The 17,978-nt window shown below is 33.0% G+C and overlaps 1 protein-coding gene across 6 annotated transcripts in view; it reads right to left on the reverse strand.

Moving 5' to 3' along the window:
• Positions 1–4,707: 4,707 nt before the first annotated feature.
• The window catches only part of CDH7 (cadherin 7), a 201,921-nt gene continuing 188,650 nt past the window's right edge, over positions 4,708–17,978 (reverse strand). For all 6 annotated transcript variants that reach the window (XM_043963768.1, XM_043963787.1, XM_043963758.1 and 3 more), the window contains one exon: positions 4,708–11,797. In XM_043963768.1, coding sequence (XP_043819703.1) covers positions 11,304–11,797 — 494 coding nt within the window. In that variant the 3' untranslated portion in view covers positions 4,708–11,303. The remainder of the gene's footprint in view (positions 11,798–17,978) is intronic.

The raw sequence follows: 17,978 nt of genomic DNA on the forward strand, positions 1-17,978 counted from the left end.
AATATATAAACTATTTGGAAAAATAGGCAAAGGAGGAGTCCTACCAAATTCCTTTAGTGATATAAATATGGTGTAGATACCTAAACTAAGAAGAGCTAAAACAGGAAAAAGGAACTTATAGACCAATTTCTCTATTGATTATTGATGTGAAATTTTAAAATAAAATATTAGCAAAGAGATTACAGCAATTTATCAACAGGATAATACACTATGATCAAGTGGGAGGTATATCAAGAATGCAGGGCTGGTTCAGCATTAGGAAAACTATCAGCATCATTGCCCTTATCACTAGCAAAAACCACAAAAATAATATGGTTATCTCAGCAGATGCAGAAAAACCTTGACAAAATACAACACTCATTCCTATTAAAAACACTAGCAAAAATAGGAATAAGTGGAACTTTCTTTAAATATATGAGTAGCATATATCTAAAACCATCAACAAGCATTATCTATAATGGGGATAAATTAGACACTTTTCTAATAAGATCATTGGTGAAACAAGGATGCCTATTATTACCACTATTATTCAATATTATTCTGGATATCCTGGCTATAAGAATAAGAGAAGAAAAAGACATTAATGGAGAATGAGAAAACAAAACTATCACTCTTTGCAGACTATTGGATGGCATGCTTAGAGAATCAACTAAAAACTAATTGAAGTAATTAACAATTTTGGCAAAGTTACAAAATATAAAATAAGCCTACAGCAGCATGTCTGTATTTTAGCAATAAAGTGCAACAGTAAGAGATAAAAATTCCATTTAAAATAATTGTAGATGATATAAAAAACTTGGGAGTCTACTTGCCAAGTCAAACCCAGGGACAATATGAACATGATTATAAAACATTTCACACAAATAAATTCAGATCTAAACAATTGGAGAAATATTAATTGCTCATGGGTAGGTCAAGCCAATATAATACAAATGACAATTCTACCTAAATTAATTTGCTTATTCAGTGTCATATCAATCCAATTACCAAAGATATTTTATAGAGCTGCAAAAGTAATAATGCATCTGGAAGAAAAAAGGTCAAGAATCTCAAGGGAATCAGCAAATAAAAATATGAAGAAAGGTCATCTTGCAATAGCAGTGATCATCATCCAAATAATCTAGTACTAAGAAACAGACTGATGGATCAGTGGACTAGATTAGATACACAATACACAGTACTAAATTAACATAATAATCTAATATTTGACAAACCCAAAGACCCAAGATTATAGAACAGGAAATCACTATTTGACCAAAATTACTGGGAAAACTGAAAAGTAGTTTGGCAGAAACAAGGTATAGATAAATATCTCACTCCACAACTTAGATAAAGTCAAAATGATATAGATATAAAGGTTGATATCATAAGCACATTAGGGAAGCATGGAATATTTTATCTGACAGATTTGTGATAAGAATTTAAACCAAGCAAGAGAAAAAACAGTAAGGGATATGAAAAGGATAATTTTAACTAAATTAAAAGGGCAAAATTTTTTAAAAATTGAAAAGGTTTTGCATAAATAAAATCACTGCAACCAAGATTAGAAAGAAAACAGGAGGGGCAGCTCAGTGGCACAGTGGCAAAAGCACCGGCCCTGGATTCAGGAGTACCTGAATTCAAATCCGGCCTTAGACACTTGACCCTTACTAGCTGTGTGACCCTGGGCAAGTCACAACCCCCATTGCCCAACAAAAAAAAAGAAAAGAAAAAAAGAAAGCAGAAAACTGGGGGAAATTTTTATAGCAAGTTTCTCAAAGGCTTCATTTCTGAATTATATAGAAAACTGAGCTAAGTTTATAAGCTTATGAGTTATTCCCCAATTGATAAATGGTCAAAGGACATGAACTAGTATTTTGAGAAGAAATCAAAACTCTCTATAGTCATGTGAAAAGATGCTCTTAAGTCACTATTAATAAAAGGAATGCGGGGCGGCTAGGTGGTGTAGTGGATAAGACACTGGCCCTGGATTCAGGAAGACCTGAGTTCAAATCCGGACTCAGACATTTGACACTAGCTGTGTGACACTGGGCAAGTCACTTAACCCTCACTGCCCTGGAAAAAAAAGCAGAAAAAAAAATAAAAGGAATGTGAATTAAAATAATGCTGAAGTACCACATCACATGTATTGGATTAGCTAATATGACAGAAAAGAAAAATAGCAAATGTTGGAATGGATACACCATTGGTAGAGTTGTAAACTAATCCAACCATTATGAAGAAAAGTTTTGAAGTATGCCCAAAGGACTATAAAATTGTGCATACCCTTTTACCCAACAATACCACTACATAGTCTGTTTCCTAAAGAAAATTTTAAAATAAAGAAATAAAAGAAAAAGGTTTATTTGTATAAAGATATTTATAACAGCTCTTTTTGTGTGTAGTGGTGGTGCTGGTGGCAAAGAATTAGAAATTGAGAGAATATTCAATTGGAGAAAGGCTCTATAAATTGTGGAATATGATTGTGATGGATTATTATTTTGCTATAGAAATGATGAGCAGTATGATTTTAGAAAAACTTGGGAAGACTTACGTGAACTGATGCAAAGTGAAATGAGCAAAACCAGGAGAGTATTGTACCCAGTAACAGCAATATTATCAGTTGATCAGCTGTGAATGACTTAGCTATTCTCAGCAATACAGTGATCCAAGACAATTCCTAAGGACTTAAGATTTTTTTTTAAAATGTTATCCACCTCCAAAGAATAACTAATGGAATCCGAATGCAGATGGAAACATACTTAATTTTATTTTATTATTCTTGGGATTTTTCCTCAGACTTTTTTTTTTTTTTTTTGCAGGGCAATTGGGGTTAAGTGATTTGCCCAGGGTCACACAGCTAATAAGTGACAAGTGTTTGAATCCGGATTTGAACTCAGGTCCTCCTGAATCCAGGGCCAGTGCTCTATCCACTGTGCCACCTAGCTGCCCCCCTCTGCCTTTTCTTTTGCAGCATGAATAGAGAAACGTTTTGCATGATCACACATGCATAACATATCAAATTGATTACCATCTTAGGGAGATGGAATGGGAGGAAGGGAACTCATTTTTTTAAAGGGTTAAATATTTTTGTTTACATGAAATTGAGCAAAGAAATAAAAATTAAATGTTAAAAAGAGAATACTGATGGAGTATGTGGACTGTCCCTCAATTATTCCTCACTCTATATGAACTTCCCATTTTCTTTTTCACATGTTTCTTTCATGACATCATTTATATAATTTCTCTTTATATCATTTCTCTTCATACCATTTCTCTTCCGTGATTTATTTCTAATATTTTGTAGCCTACTTAAAATGGTCATTGGCTTTGGGGTAAACTTCAACTTCATTCACTTCTTTAGAGATTAGTAATCTATAGCCAACAGCCACACAACAAGACTGCAAGAGTATTGATATTAGGATAATGAGAGGTGCTTTTCAGGGAGAATTAATAAGAATATAATAAAATGCACAGTTAGTTTTGGTGTTGTGCATTTTAATTCATTCTGATTCTTTGAATAATCATGTTCATATATAATATATATATATATATATATGTTGTCAGTTTTTTTAAAAGCCATTTACTGGAATCCCTCTTCAGTTATTCTGAATAAATAGACATTGCCAAATCTTTTCTTGCCTGACAATACTTTTGTAAATTCCACTGCATCAAGTATGTACCCATCTAGTTTGTACTTGTTTAAAGGTTGAGTTCTGTACTTCTTAATAAAATAAATGCAAAAGTATTTTGAAAAGTAAGCTTTAAAAGAAAACAAATTTAAAGGGCTACTTATATCTTCTGTCTTCATGGTTTTTATTGCATCAATGAAACATAAAAGTCATCTAAATATTTGTTGAATGAATGAATGAATGAATGAACTTAAGGCTCTAGAATGGTATGAATACTTGGATGGTAAGTTTTCATTAGTCTCAGTAGTAAAGGAGTCAATTTCTTTCGTAGTTTTATTTGGCTTTTATTTATGTCTTTCCATATATACTAAATTGGGGAGGGGGGGGAATTTGGTAGGTGAGTCTATGTTTAGCATTACCAGAGAAAAGGAAGAGATTGGATTAAAAAAGGCAGTGGAGAGTTTTCATTTGTTAAATTTCTCAGTTTTAGTGAAGTCATCTCTGATGACTATATTAAAGAGATACCTTAACCTATAGATAATACACTAGACTAGGGAAAGGGGTTTGCTCCTTATACGGGCTCAGATTGGTATTACTTCTCAATACTTATTAATACTATTATTTATGTTATGAACTTTTAAGATTAAGCTATTAGTATTTTACATTCTTTCCTCTATAAAAAGTGTTTAAATTCAGCAATGGCAAAATGAGAAGTAATTTTTATTCACAGGTAAGCATACCAAAACAATTGTTAAAATTTCATCTTATATACCACTTTGGAGGAAATTATTTTTCTTAGCTCATTTCCCTACTAATATTTAATTTATTTATAGTTAATGGATACAGATACATTTGAATATGCTTTTAGATTGTGTTTACTTTGTCAACACTCCTATTTGAAGGATATTTTCCCCTTTGTCTCAAGAAAAACATAAAAATATACATTATCATTTTAAATGAATATGTGGAATATTTATTTTGTGGTAAATCAATTTTATTATGAAAAAATAAAATACATGGAATAAGGAAGAAATCTATTAAAATAATCTTCATTTCTTACATATTGCCTGTGAATATTTATTAGCTAGTAATTCAACTTTACCAATTGATATTATGTAATAATACACAATTTTATAATATATATTCACATAATAATATAAAAGCAGCCTAATCACATTAGTGAATTTAGCTGGAACGGATAGGGATAAGTACTAGACCTGTGTTTTCATTAGAATACAGAATTCTCCAACCAGTGCAGCACAGCACCTTCTCTGCAATTTAATATCATCTAATTTGTTTTTTATTTTTAAGATGTGTGCCTAATAACTTTATATTTATATTCATAAAACAAAGTTTTATGTGTTTTAACTGAAGTTTAAAGGACCAGTTTTGCTTATGATTAATTAACTATAGTTTCTTGTCTTAGTATTTGTCTTTTTTCATTTTCCTTGTTCAGCCAGAGTAGGTAATTGTGGGAACCAAGAGGCCAGTTACAAAATGTAAACTGTTACCTCCAAATAGAATGATTCTTGCTTTACTAGTGCCTCTGATGAGTATAGATTTCTCTGACAGACTGGAATGATTTCTATTTTTATGCTTTATTGGATCAATAAGTATTTAGATATTTTATCAGCATCTATGTAATCATCTGATTAAGTAGAAATTCCTTCTGGGAAGTTATACTCTTCTACCAATTGTACGTATTAAATAGGTCAGGTATATAGATTTAGGAAAAATATATAATTTGCACTTCAATTTCAAGTAATTCTAGTTGAGTTAGGGAAAATATTTATAATCCTTTAGGTATATAGGTATTACAGTACATATAGTTCAAGAAACGATTTCTGAAAATGTCTTTAAAATTAATTTGGAAATTAAAAATTTATTTGGTGATATCCATTTTATAACAGAAAAGTATACAGTTAACTTTGAGATCTTCTCAACTTATAAACCATATATGTTTTCATAACACTTTAAAAGGGCAAGTATTTATTTCATTCATGCATTGAACTGGCTTATTTTATTGCTATTCACTTTAAAATTCCATGTATACATTCTTTCTCTATCTGGAATGCAAATTGCATATCCCTTCCTTAACAGAGTCTTGGCTCAAGTCAGAAATAATTAAGATCATAGGATTTAGAGCTAAAAAGGCCTTTAGTCATCTAGTCCAACCCCTTCACTTTAAAGAGTAAGAAATGAAAAAAAGAAAAAAAAAACCTGAAGCCAGTCAACATGACTTTTGTAGGGTTTCCCTGGTAGCAAGTGATAAATCCAGCATTTGAACAAATGTTGTCTCACTCTAAAACCTGTGGTCATTTCACTCCACCACAGGACCTATACCACACACATTGGTAAAATGTGACCTTCTGTGCTTCTTTGTTTTCATGTTTCATGTAATACCCATGAAGACAAAGCTTCACGAATTATAAGAAGTGAAGGTTTAAGGCAACTTCCCAGATACTTCAACAACTCTTTTGTTCTCTAAAAATTTTTGCTTAAGATTTCAACAATATCAAGATAATTGAAACAAATGCAATTTTGGAAAGTCAGGAATATTGCTTTCTTCATAGGTGCGTTAAGTCCTCTAGCCAGATTGGCAGTTAGTCACATGGCAATTTGCTACAGACATCTCAAAATTTAGTAGTCACTATTAGACTGTTAGGCTTATTAGATCTGATCCCATGAATATTTTCATGTACTATTCGATATCATCCTGGAACTATAAGCCAGGAGATGGAATCTAGGCATCTGTCACTACAATAAAAACATTGGAATTAAGGCACTGGGGTGAATCTATTGTGGTTTTTTTTTTACATTTACCTTAATATTTCTCTTTATCCAAATGTGACATAGATTTAAAATACCTACCATCTCCTGGATCATAACCCCCTTACCACTTTTTTCCTACTTACATATATTCTCACTTCTCTCCCTCTTTCCTACAATTTTGGGGTCATTAATTTCTATCCACCCAGCCAGTCGACCTTGATAAAAAATAATCACTTCCTTCTCTAAAAATATCCACATTGGTACATGACATATTAAGTATAATGGATTTTACAGCCCATATGCAAAAGCTGGATTATTTGCAAATATATTTTTAGCTCTGACAGCCTTCGATTCTAGTAGACTGGCCTCTCTGTTAACTAGCCTGCTGAACCTTCCCAAGTATCGTTTAAATATTGAACCAAGGCTAAAATTCAGTGAAACTAATAAAAGAAAAGTTTGACTTATTTAAGAAGTTAAAAATAATCAATAAAAACTTTTTATTGAATTAACAGGTGTATTTAAAACCAGTATTAATAAAAACAATATTCTTGTCATAAAAAAACTTGAAAATGTTTAATTCAATTATTTTTAACTCAGTAATTTTTCAAAGCTATATTTACATCTCATTTAAGATTTTCTCTGAACTCAGGCACATCCCAACTGCTAATTTTCAAATGCAATTGTTTCTGCATATGAAACATAACAAATACACTATGCACATTTTCTAAAATATATACAGTGCTCATGAGAATATTTATTTAAACCTTTTGCATTTAACTATAAAATAGCATGATATTTTATGAAGTGAATGTTTCAAAATCTTCCTATAAAATCAAATATCAAGACTCAAGGGAAGTAAGCTGGCTGGGTACATAGGGTGAACTTTCAATCCATAATCAGGCAGAAGAGCAGACATCCTGATAGATGTATGTAGGTAGTTAAGGATCCAAGGCAGTCTCTTCTGTCATTGACCTACATTTCAAGTTGAATCCTCCAAACCAAAATTTAAGCACTCTCCCTTTCCTTTGGCACAGCTCACAGAGAGGTTCTTTATTTCACACTGTTCATTGCCTTTGCTTATCAGAAATCCTGTTGTTCAGAAACGAGCCAGGCAAGCCAACCCAAATACCTGATTCCTCCTTTCCTTGGGAGTTTGCTTTTGGTGTTCTTGACTTTGAATTGTTCTTTTTCTGACTACAATTAGTCTAATCATAGCAGTTGAGGAAGAATTTAATTCAGGTCAACAGGTCAAGAAACATTTTTCAGAACCTTTAATGTATCATGGTCAAATCCCATGAAACAAATAGCCTCAAGTTTAATAAGACAGACACATTCTATTCTGAGACATGTAAAGATATAGAAAGATATCTATACATATCAAGTATAATTTATTAAAAGTTTTGAATTTTTATATTTAGAAATATCTAGATACCTACATGTAGATATCCTTACAGAAATAGCTATATATAGATATATGCGTGTATGTATGTGTATGTACGTATGTGTATGTGTACAAATTGGCAACTGTTCTGCAGAAATTTGCACGTAACACTGTCACATAGCTCTAATATGAATCAGAGGCAGGAATTGAACTCAAATCATCTGGGCACTGAAGTGAGCTCTCCACTATGCAATGCTACCTTGAGGTTTATCTATATTCTGTGTATGCATGTGTGTATGTTATACACATAGAGAGATGTCTATCAGTATACACACATGCATATATATAAATATAGATGTGTATATATTCACATGTAAGTAAATATGAAAATATATCTGCACAGACATGACATACATGTACATGTGGGTATACATATGTATGTGTTTATATAACTATATAATTATAGAAACATATTGCCTCCCTGAGCCAATATTCTTACTTAAACAAATGGAGTGGTGACCCTACTTTGAGGCTATGGAGAAAAAGTATTTAAGAGAAAATCTCTGTCTATTTTGCCACCTGAACATATTGAAGATGAAGCAGAATTTTTTCTTGCCAGTAATTTCTAGTATTTTGAAATTCTCAAACAATATAATATAGGTAAAACACTTTGCAATTTTTCAAGCACTAGGCAAATGCCAGCCTTATTTTTATTGTTAACTGAGGAAGTAGTAAGTTCTAGAATTTATTGCCATAACATCTGAATAAACAGATACCATGGCAGACATTTTAATGCTGATACCCCTCTGCTGTTGAAATTTAGTTACTATGGCTTTAGTTCTCCATAACCAATTGTTCCCTTCTTGGTTCAGGGAAAAAAATACTTTCTCTACTTAAGTAGTTTCCAGATGATCTTATATTTCACTCATTATATCAGTGTCTGCAAGAAAAAAGGAAAAAAAAACCCTAAAACACTTCACTTACAATGAACTTTCTCTTTTATAAAGATAATTTGCCCAATACCTGTGACACCTATCATTCAATTTAAGGAAATTCTCCCTCCTCCTCCAAAAAAAAAAAAAAAGGTGACCTTATGTTCAGCAAATGTATTCAAGATAGCAGAAGTTTCAGGAATCTCTTCAGCTCATCAAATATCAAACAGTTTCATGGAAGAATTTCAGAGCACTAAATAAATTAGAGTTGATTTCTCCAATTCTATCATGATCGTATAAGGAGGGGGAAAGCATGAGAAATTTTATATTCTTATGAAATGGAGGAAAAGCAAGATGAATGATATTCTTTTTCTATAATATACTCAGAACTCCATTTAGTGATATTTGCAACAATCAGCAGTTTTGACATCATAATCCAAATGTACTAAAATATTTTATCTTCCTGCAAACAAGAGGATTATTGTAAAACTGTTTTCTCAGCACCTGGATGATTTAACACCTATATAATTCCTGCAGCACATTTTGCTTTTATTGAACAGGGGAAGCTTCATTCCCACCCCATGCCCCTTTTTTATTGAAAATCTTATGTTTGACTAAAAGTCATGAGCAATATATTTTAGTTCCATTACAAAATCATACATATGTATATATGTGTATATATATATGAACACACATATATATACATACACACACACATATATATATATTTTGATAGTCTGTGGCACATCTAATAACTCATGAAATGATTGTCTTGGAAAACTTTACCAAAATTAAAGAAGTTTGCAGATAATTAAATTTGTTGAATTGTTTATTTTGATGAAGCTGAAGGCCACTTTCACATACTTCATTTATAATGTTGGGCTGCAAAAATTACAGACTCTTTCATAAACACCTTTTCTCTCATGTGTACTCAACATATTTATATTTCATATAGAAAGAAGCTCTTTTAGAACACCATTTTTCACACAGTGCCCACTATCTGCAGATTTATTAGTAACTCAACTACAACTTTTTTTTAAATAAAAGGAAAAGAAAAAAATCCTTAGTTGATTATGTGCATCATAAACTAGTATTAAATCATGAAAGCTTGTAGGTATAAATATTATTGGAATCATTAAAAAGTTGTCTTATTCTAAGAAATCTTATTTCAAAATTATACAGTATTTTGACCATCTGCAATAATCCTCCTCATTTTGGCACTCCCAGACCAGTATAGAAATTATGCATTGTGAAGTTAATTCCTTGGGGGACATACTTATTTGCATCAGGATTTAAAGATGGACTCTGAAGTTAATAGCATTACATATTTTTAACATAGGAAAGAAATTTCAAACAGTCTTTTACTGAAGTGCTTCAACAGCAAAGCAGGGCGGCGCTAGGGGAAAACAAGTTCTTTTAAGTCTTAGGAGCATAGATTACTTATGACCTTGAAAATTCAATCTTCCATTCAAAGATATTCCTCATTCACTGTGTAGTCTTCTTTCCAAAATACAAGGTACAAATACTTGATTCAAATGTTTCAGACATTCTAATGGCTCAGAAGAACAACTGTGTGTCCTTGTAGCTGTGTTCCTTTCTGAGACATGAACAATGTGGGGCTCAATTGCTTTACTGTAATTTCTCCATTTCTATGCTTCATTTCCTTCATGTAGCTGAGACTGGAGAAAAATCAGCATGTTCTGATGAGTTTAATACTGTGAGGCAGTAAAATGGACCTGAATTTTGTGGAGATTGAGCTCCAAAATAAATATAACACCATGTGTCAAATTAAAAAAAAAAAAAAGATAAAATTCTCCTGTACAAATCAGAAGAGATAATAAAAATTGAATAGACAGCAACTTTCCCTTCATACTTACACAGGCATCTAAGGATAATTTTTTATTTTGAGAATTGTTTCCCCAATTATTATTTTGACCATTTTATAAATTATTTTTTGCAAGTAATGCTATTCTTTTTTAGTATAAATTACATTGACATGTTAGAGGGTTTTGTATGTTTTGGGGGTGGGGAAAGGGAGTAGACTGAGGCAATGAGGACCTGACTAGGCATTTATGAATATTTCTGGTCATTTGGATTTTTTAGTCAAAAGCAATAAAATTCTGGTAGATATCATGAGCCAGTAAGCTGTAGGTATCGCTCTAAAAGATTTGGTATAAAGAACTAAGACTTCTTACACTGTCACAAACTTTTTTTCTTTCACTCATCATATCAGAGAGATAAACTTTACATCTAGACATAGTGGTACTGGGAAGGCATTTACAAGGTTATTACTGGCTCATCAAGGTCACAGTGCACTACTGACTCAGGTTAGTTGCCTTTGCAGGTATTTAAGGGTTGCTATCTATTCGAATACATCTGAGCATCTCATTTTATCAAAATGCCTTCAAATGCTCAGTATCTGTGGTCAGTGCAGTCCCTAGGACAAGTCTAATGAAGATATGCTTCACCAAGGCAAAAACCTAAACGGTTAAAAATGGAGAAATATTTACACCCTTTTTAAATCCAATAAGTAGAGTTTGTGTTTATTCTTTTTCTGTTTGTTTTGTTTTGTTTCTCTTTAGTGCATTTCCTATTAAGGTCCCAAGGCTATGAGTATAAGCCTTCCTGGCCAGTTCCATACATATCTGCCAGTCTTTTAAAACGAGGCCCCCAGTCACTGAGATAATCATAATTCTGATCAGAGTTTGAGCTGATGGAATCTAAAGAACTGAGTGACTCAGCTACTGAACCATTTCCCTCAAAGGCATATGTCTGTAGAGAATCATAAGGAGGAGCACAGGGATCTATATCAGCTTCTTTTAATCTTTCCCAAATAAATTCTCTAAAAATGACGTTATCAGGGATACTTTTAAAAGTTGGTCGACTTAAGAACTGAATCTCTGGTGTCACATCCCTTCGGGTCTTGGTATCTCGGATGACATTCAGGTTCCTTAAAGCAGCCATGTCAAAAGCCTCTGTGTCTTCTTCACCACCACCTTCATCATCATACCGGACAATATTTTCTCTAATATCCCTCTCCTCATCAAAAATCAATGGCTCCTTTTTCCGTCGTCTCATCGTGACAATCAGGAGGACCAACACTGGAATAGAGAATAGTAAAGGTAAAGCTTTTAAATAGATTCAAAAATGCTTTTTATTATCAGCAGAATGAGTTGTACAAAGTTAGCCTGTAAAGATCCCCTTCTTTATGTTAAAGAGAATTTGTCACCTACAATGCCTGTAATGTAGAATTTCACATTAATAGATGGGTTCTAAATGACTAAAATGGTTTTAAAAGAGAATGCTTTTATATATCAAGAAATCTTTTTCCTATACCTCTACTGGATTGATGTCTGTCTCTTTAATGTTACATTCAAAAGTATTTGATAGCAGAAATTTGAGAATTTGTTCAGAATGAATATAAACATCTTACATGCATAAAATAAAAAGGTCTTTTTTGAACTACTTAATTGCTCACAAGATAAAATCACATTTGTAAAGGTGCTTTGTATATAGTTTAACAACTGCAGTTTGAGAAGTGATTGAATTATAGTATTTGGTCTTAGACTGATGAAACACTGATTCCTTGACTGTGAAGTTCTCAGTTGTTTAAACTGAGTGCAGGATTTGGCCTATACTCACAGATTAAAAGCATCCATATAATAGATTATGCTTCACTTTAATGTTTGAAATACTTGGTTTTTATGAATTATGCCCAGAGAGAGAGCATCTAATACTGAAGTTTTCAGGAACAACCAATGATGGATTTAACAAATTTATAACCCTACTGACTTTAGGGATTTTTCTTCAATGATATTAAAATTAGTACTTCAATGATGAACAAAAAAGGCATACAAAAAAGGTCAGTACCAGTTTGATATAAATTAAAGTTAAATATTTTTTACTATGTAACATATTTGATATTAAAATAGGTCACTAATAAGGACAGACTGAGTCCTTTGTCCAGAAAACAAAGAAACAAACAAAAAAATACATGAATTGTAAAAGCTTTAAGTTTCTTGACTTCTTGAATACATATTAAAATAGGCTGGAAAGTAACATGTTTTGAAGCTTTTGTGGGGGACAAATACAATAAAAAATAAGCTGATTCTTTCACTGGCTATACAATACATATCTAATGATCCATCTGTACTGATGCATTGTGAAAATGAGTTATTACTACATCAGTCTAAATTTTGTGGCACTGAATTTACAAACTTAAGACATACAGATTCAAACAAGAATTATTTATTTTAGGATACATTAGTCTGAAAAAAGTTTATAAACTAAGTTTGAAAAATAAGAGCTTTCCCATTTAAGTTATCTATGTAGCAAGTTGGTCCTTTGAGATCAAAGTTCTAAATGTGGAATTACAATCCAAAGTGATTATGTAAAATGTGTGGTAAAAAATGGAAGTTTTAGCTTAATCATTTGAGAGCTGAGCAAATGCTACTGAAGCTTCTTTTGATGGACCACCCTTTTGGGGAGGAGACCACAACTAACTGGTGTGGTGCACCTGCTGCTGCCCGGACAGCATGGCCGAGCACGCCATACTTCCAGGATGCCAACTTAAAACTGAGAGTAGAATGGAAGTTCGCTCTTTGTCTCGCTCACTGTGGCTTCTCAGCTTAGCGGTGATGGCACACTTTAGTGATCAGCTCTGGTTCTCGGCCTGGCAGTCAGTTTTTGATTTGGTGAGTTTTATAAAAGAATAGAGACTAAGCTTAGATCTAAGATTATTCATTTGTATTTCTACTTTCCTATTTCCCTAATCGGTATCACCTGTTTGTTGTCTAATTAATTCCCAAACAATAAAAGCTAATCCCTCACTGATTAAAGCTCAGAGGCTTCTTTTTCTTAGTGGTCTGAGAGATATATAAGGGAAAAGTTAAAAGGAGAGTTTAATGCTCTTATATCCAATTTTAAATCTCACAAATGAAAACCTAAAACTACTAGCACTTTTTTTTCCTTTTCTTCTTTTTTTGGGGGGGGGTGAGGCAGTTGGGGTTAAATGACTTGCCCAGGGTCACACAGCTAATAAGTGTAAAGTGTCTGAGGCTGGATTTGAACTCAGGTCCTCCTGACTCCAGGGCCAGTGCTCTATCCACTGTGCCACCTAGTTGCCCCCTAATTTTTTTCTTTTTTCTTTTTTACTACTAGCACTTTTAACAGGTTAGATACGTATTTTATTGCATGTGACATGAAAATTTCTAATGATTTACTACAATTCATCATAGATTTATGATTAATCTACTCTAATAAATTCTATATATTATTTTAATATTTTTCCTTTGTTGAACCATCAACCTGGTTGTCTTTTTGGAGCAGGGAGGTGGTGCAGTGGCTAAAGCACCAGCACTGGATTAAGGAGGACCTGAGTTCAAATCCAGTCTCAGACACTTGACACTTACTAGCTGTGTGACCCTGGGCAAGTCATTTAACCCTCATTGTCCTACCCCTCCCCCCAAATCAAAGCTATCTCCAGTCATATGAAAAAAAGATGCTCTAAATCACTATTGATTAGAGAAATGCAAATTAAAACAACTTTGAGGTACCATCTTACACCTATCAGATTGGCTAATGTGACAGAAAAGGAAAATGATAAATGTTGGAGGAAATGTGGGAAAATTGGGACACAAGCACCAGTGGTGGAATTGTAAACTGATCTAACCATTCTGAGAAGCAATTTGGAACTATGCCCCAAAGGTTACAAATCTGTGCATACCCTTTGACCCAGCAATACTAGGTCTTTATCGCAGAGATTAAAAAGAAAAGAAAAGAAAAGCACCTTTTTTTGTACAAAAATATTCTTAGCAGTTCTTTTTGTGGTAGGTAAGAATTGGAAATTCAGGGGATGCCCAACACCTGGGGAAGAGCTAAACAAGTTATGGTATATATAATTATAATGGCATACTATTGTGCTTTAAGAAATGATGATCAGGAAGCTTTCAGAAAATCCTGGAAAGACTTTTATAAACTGATGCAGTTTGAAGTGAGCAGAACCAGAAGAACATTATACAAAGTAACAACAATATTGTATGATGATCAATTAGCCATACTCAGCAAGATGAGAATCCAAGACAATTCCAAAGGACTCATGATAAAAAATGCTGTCAAGTTGCAAAGAAAGAACTGATGGGAGTCTGAATGCAGATCAAACCATACTACTTTTCACTTTTTTTCCCCATTTTTTGTGTTTTATAACATGATCAATAAGGAAATAAATTGTGCATGATTGCACATGTATAACCCATATCAAATTGTTTGCCATCTTAGGGAAGGGTAAAGGGAGGGTGGGAGAAAATTTGGAAAATTTTGAAGCTTAAAAATTCTCATCCCAAGATTTGAAGAGAAAAGTTAAGCAAGATTAGGCAAGTGAGTGGGAAAAGAGACAAAGGGTGCCCAGGAGTGGGTGTGAGACTAAGAATGTAGTCACTGCATTTGACCACAGAAATCTAGTATGATTTAAATCAATGTCCTGGTCCTAATGGAATATTGTAGCTTTCCTTTTTCTTCCACGTCAGAGGATTATGTATTACTATGTACTAAGCTACCATTTACATCCTTTGTTGACATAAAGATATATTTTAATACTACTATAGTGTATTAAAGCCCACCCTTTGAACCTTAAGTACTCACTATCAAGTAAAAAAATAGGAAACATCAATGGGTGTGTCTGCCTACAGGTACAATAAAATTTAAGGTAAAATTAATATTTTATAAGACTTGTCTTGAAGATCCCCCACTTTCTTGAAGCTAAGAAATATGTGAAGTCTTTTAGAACTTTAGACAATTTAACATTTCAATGGCTTAATAAAATATTAATTTCTAACCACTTAAACAAATATAAGAAATACATTTTATTTTATTTTAATTTTTTTTTTTGCAGGGCAATGGGGTTTAAGTGACTTGCCCAGGGTCACACAGCTAGTAAGTGTTAAGTGTCTGAGGCTGGATTTGAACTCAGGTACTCCTGAATCCAGGGCTAGCGCTTTAACCACTGAGCCATCTGCCTGCCCCCAAGAAATACATTTTAACCTTTATGTAGACCAAATATTAAATGTTCTACAGGACTGGAGATAACTCCTGTATTAAAAGGAATATGTTCTAAGTAAACAAGTTATTATGGATTAAAATATTTTCTTTCATTTATCACTGTAATACTAAAGTGGAAGTTATGCATGTAGTTGAAGTAGTAGTCGTAAAGAAGTACAAAATATTGACATTGGGAAAGTTGGCATTCATAACCAAGGAATCTTAGTTTAGGAAGATTTGGGAACTATGTATTTGGAGTTATGAGACAAGTTGAAAATATGTTTAACCTTTGCAAGTAATTTAATATCTCTTAGTCTCAGTTTCTTCACTGGTAAAACAAGATGGAGGGCTTCTAAGTGGCACAGTGGATAGAGTGCTGGGCCTAAATTTAGGAAGATTCATCTTAATCAGTTCAAATCTGGCCTCAGACACTTATTAGCTGTGTGACCCTGGGCAAGTCACCTAATCTTGTTTGTCTCCATTCCTCATCTATAAAATGAGCTGGAGAAGGAAATAGCAAAGCACTTCACTATCTTTGCCAAGACTATGATCCATGGGATCAGAAAGAGCAGTATATGACTAAACAACAACAAACTTATTTTCTCTTTTTTATAGGGCAGCTAAGTAACACAAATGCAATTGTTCTAAAGTACTGGCATGAAATTCGTCTCACTGCAATTTCCACTGATCCTAGTTTCACCTTCGGGACCAATATATAATAATTTTATATTATCATCCAACAGATGATAGTCCTTCAGATATACAAGGACATACATGATTTTTCCTTCCTCATGTCTCTACTTCTTCAGACTTCACTTTTCAAAATGCCTCAGATTATCTCTATATGACATGTTTTCCAGATTTCTTACTATTCTATCATTCTTCTTTAAATGTGCTTTTATTTATAATTGTACTTCTTAAAAGGCAGAATTGGTCAAATTAGTAGAAATGTAGGCTGACCAAGGCTATGATTCTATTTCCAATGCTATACTTTATATTACCCCCCATTTTTTTCAGGGCAATGAAGGTTAACTGACTTGCCCAGGCTCACACAGTTAGTGTCAAGTGTCTGAGGCCATATTGAAACTCAGGTCCTCCTGAATCCAGGGCCAGTGCTTTATCCACTATGCCACCTAGCTACACCCCCGCCCCTTTGTCTTTCTCTCAATATTATCTATATTGTATATGTTTATATATGTACATACATGTATTAGAAAGGAATTACATTATAAGCTATTACATCAAACTTCTCACTCCTATCCAGATTATAGCCAGTTAAAACCTCAAAGTGTTTTTCAAACAAACTTCTGTCAAGCCAGATTTTTCCCCATCCTGTATTTATTCAACTGATTTTTAAAATTTCAGTATGTAACATTTGTTCATGTGTCACGTTTACATCATTGCTTTGTAACCTATTGATATGGAGCATGTGAGCATGCCTGGTCAAACAAAAATCAGTCTTTCTCATATATTTCTACTTTTTAGATATTTTCCCTTAAACAACAAGACTAATGATGTTTTTTTGGTTCTTTTTGTTTTGTTTTGGCAGGGCAATGGGGCTTAAGTGACTTGCCCAAAGTCACACAGCTAGTAAGTGTCAAGTGTCTGAGGCCGGATTTGAACTAAGGAACTCCTGAATCCAGGGCTGCTGCTTTATCCACTGTGCCACCTAGCCACCCATGATTTTTTTTACAGATGTTCCTATTTAAGAATATGAGAAAAATATTTTTTTAGTAAATATGTACTGGTTATTACCAAGTGATATATTGAATAGCTTAATCCTTATGATAAAACCTATCATTACTGTGTGAGGTATTGACTGAAAAGCAAATTACACTGAAAGTTATTAAATACTTTCAAAGTAGCCTGTATAAAAGTCTTTTTAATAATTTATTTAGAACACATAAATGGTCTTTAATGGTCATTCATCATGGTATCTCGTATATAACTCAAGATACTTTGAGTTTTTAAGCTCAGATTCTTCCAATTTACCTTGGCAATTTTATTAAATGAATATTGAACTTTATATTTTAATCAGTTGGACAGTCAGCGTCCCATGATTGATTTTTAAAAGGTGGGAGTTATGGTTAGGGAACAAAAGTGACCCTGATTAGATGATCTTTCAAATTCCCTTCTGGATCTATATTGTGATAGTGGTGGGTTTTTTTTAAGTAAAACAAACTCCTTTTTTTTTTTTAAAAGCAAAACCAATTTAGAATGTTCTCATTAAGAGGATAGTTGTTTCAA

The sequence above is a fragment of the Dromiciops gliroides genome, chromosome 1 (genome assembly GCF_019393635.1).
Source record: "Dromiciops gliroides isolate mDroGli1 chromosome 1, mDroGli1.pri, whole genome shotgun sequence".
Lineage (NCBI taxonomy): Eukaryota > Metazoa > Chordata > Mammalia > Microbiotheria > Microbiotheriidae > Dromiciops > Dromiciops gliroides.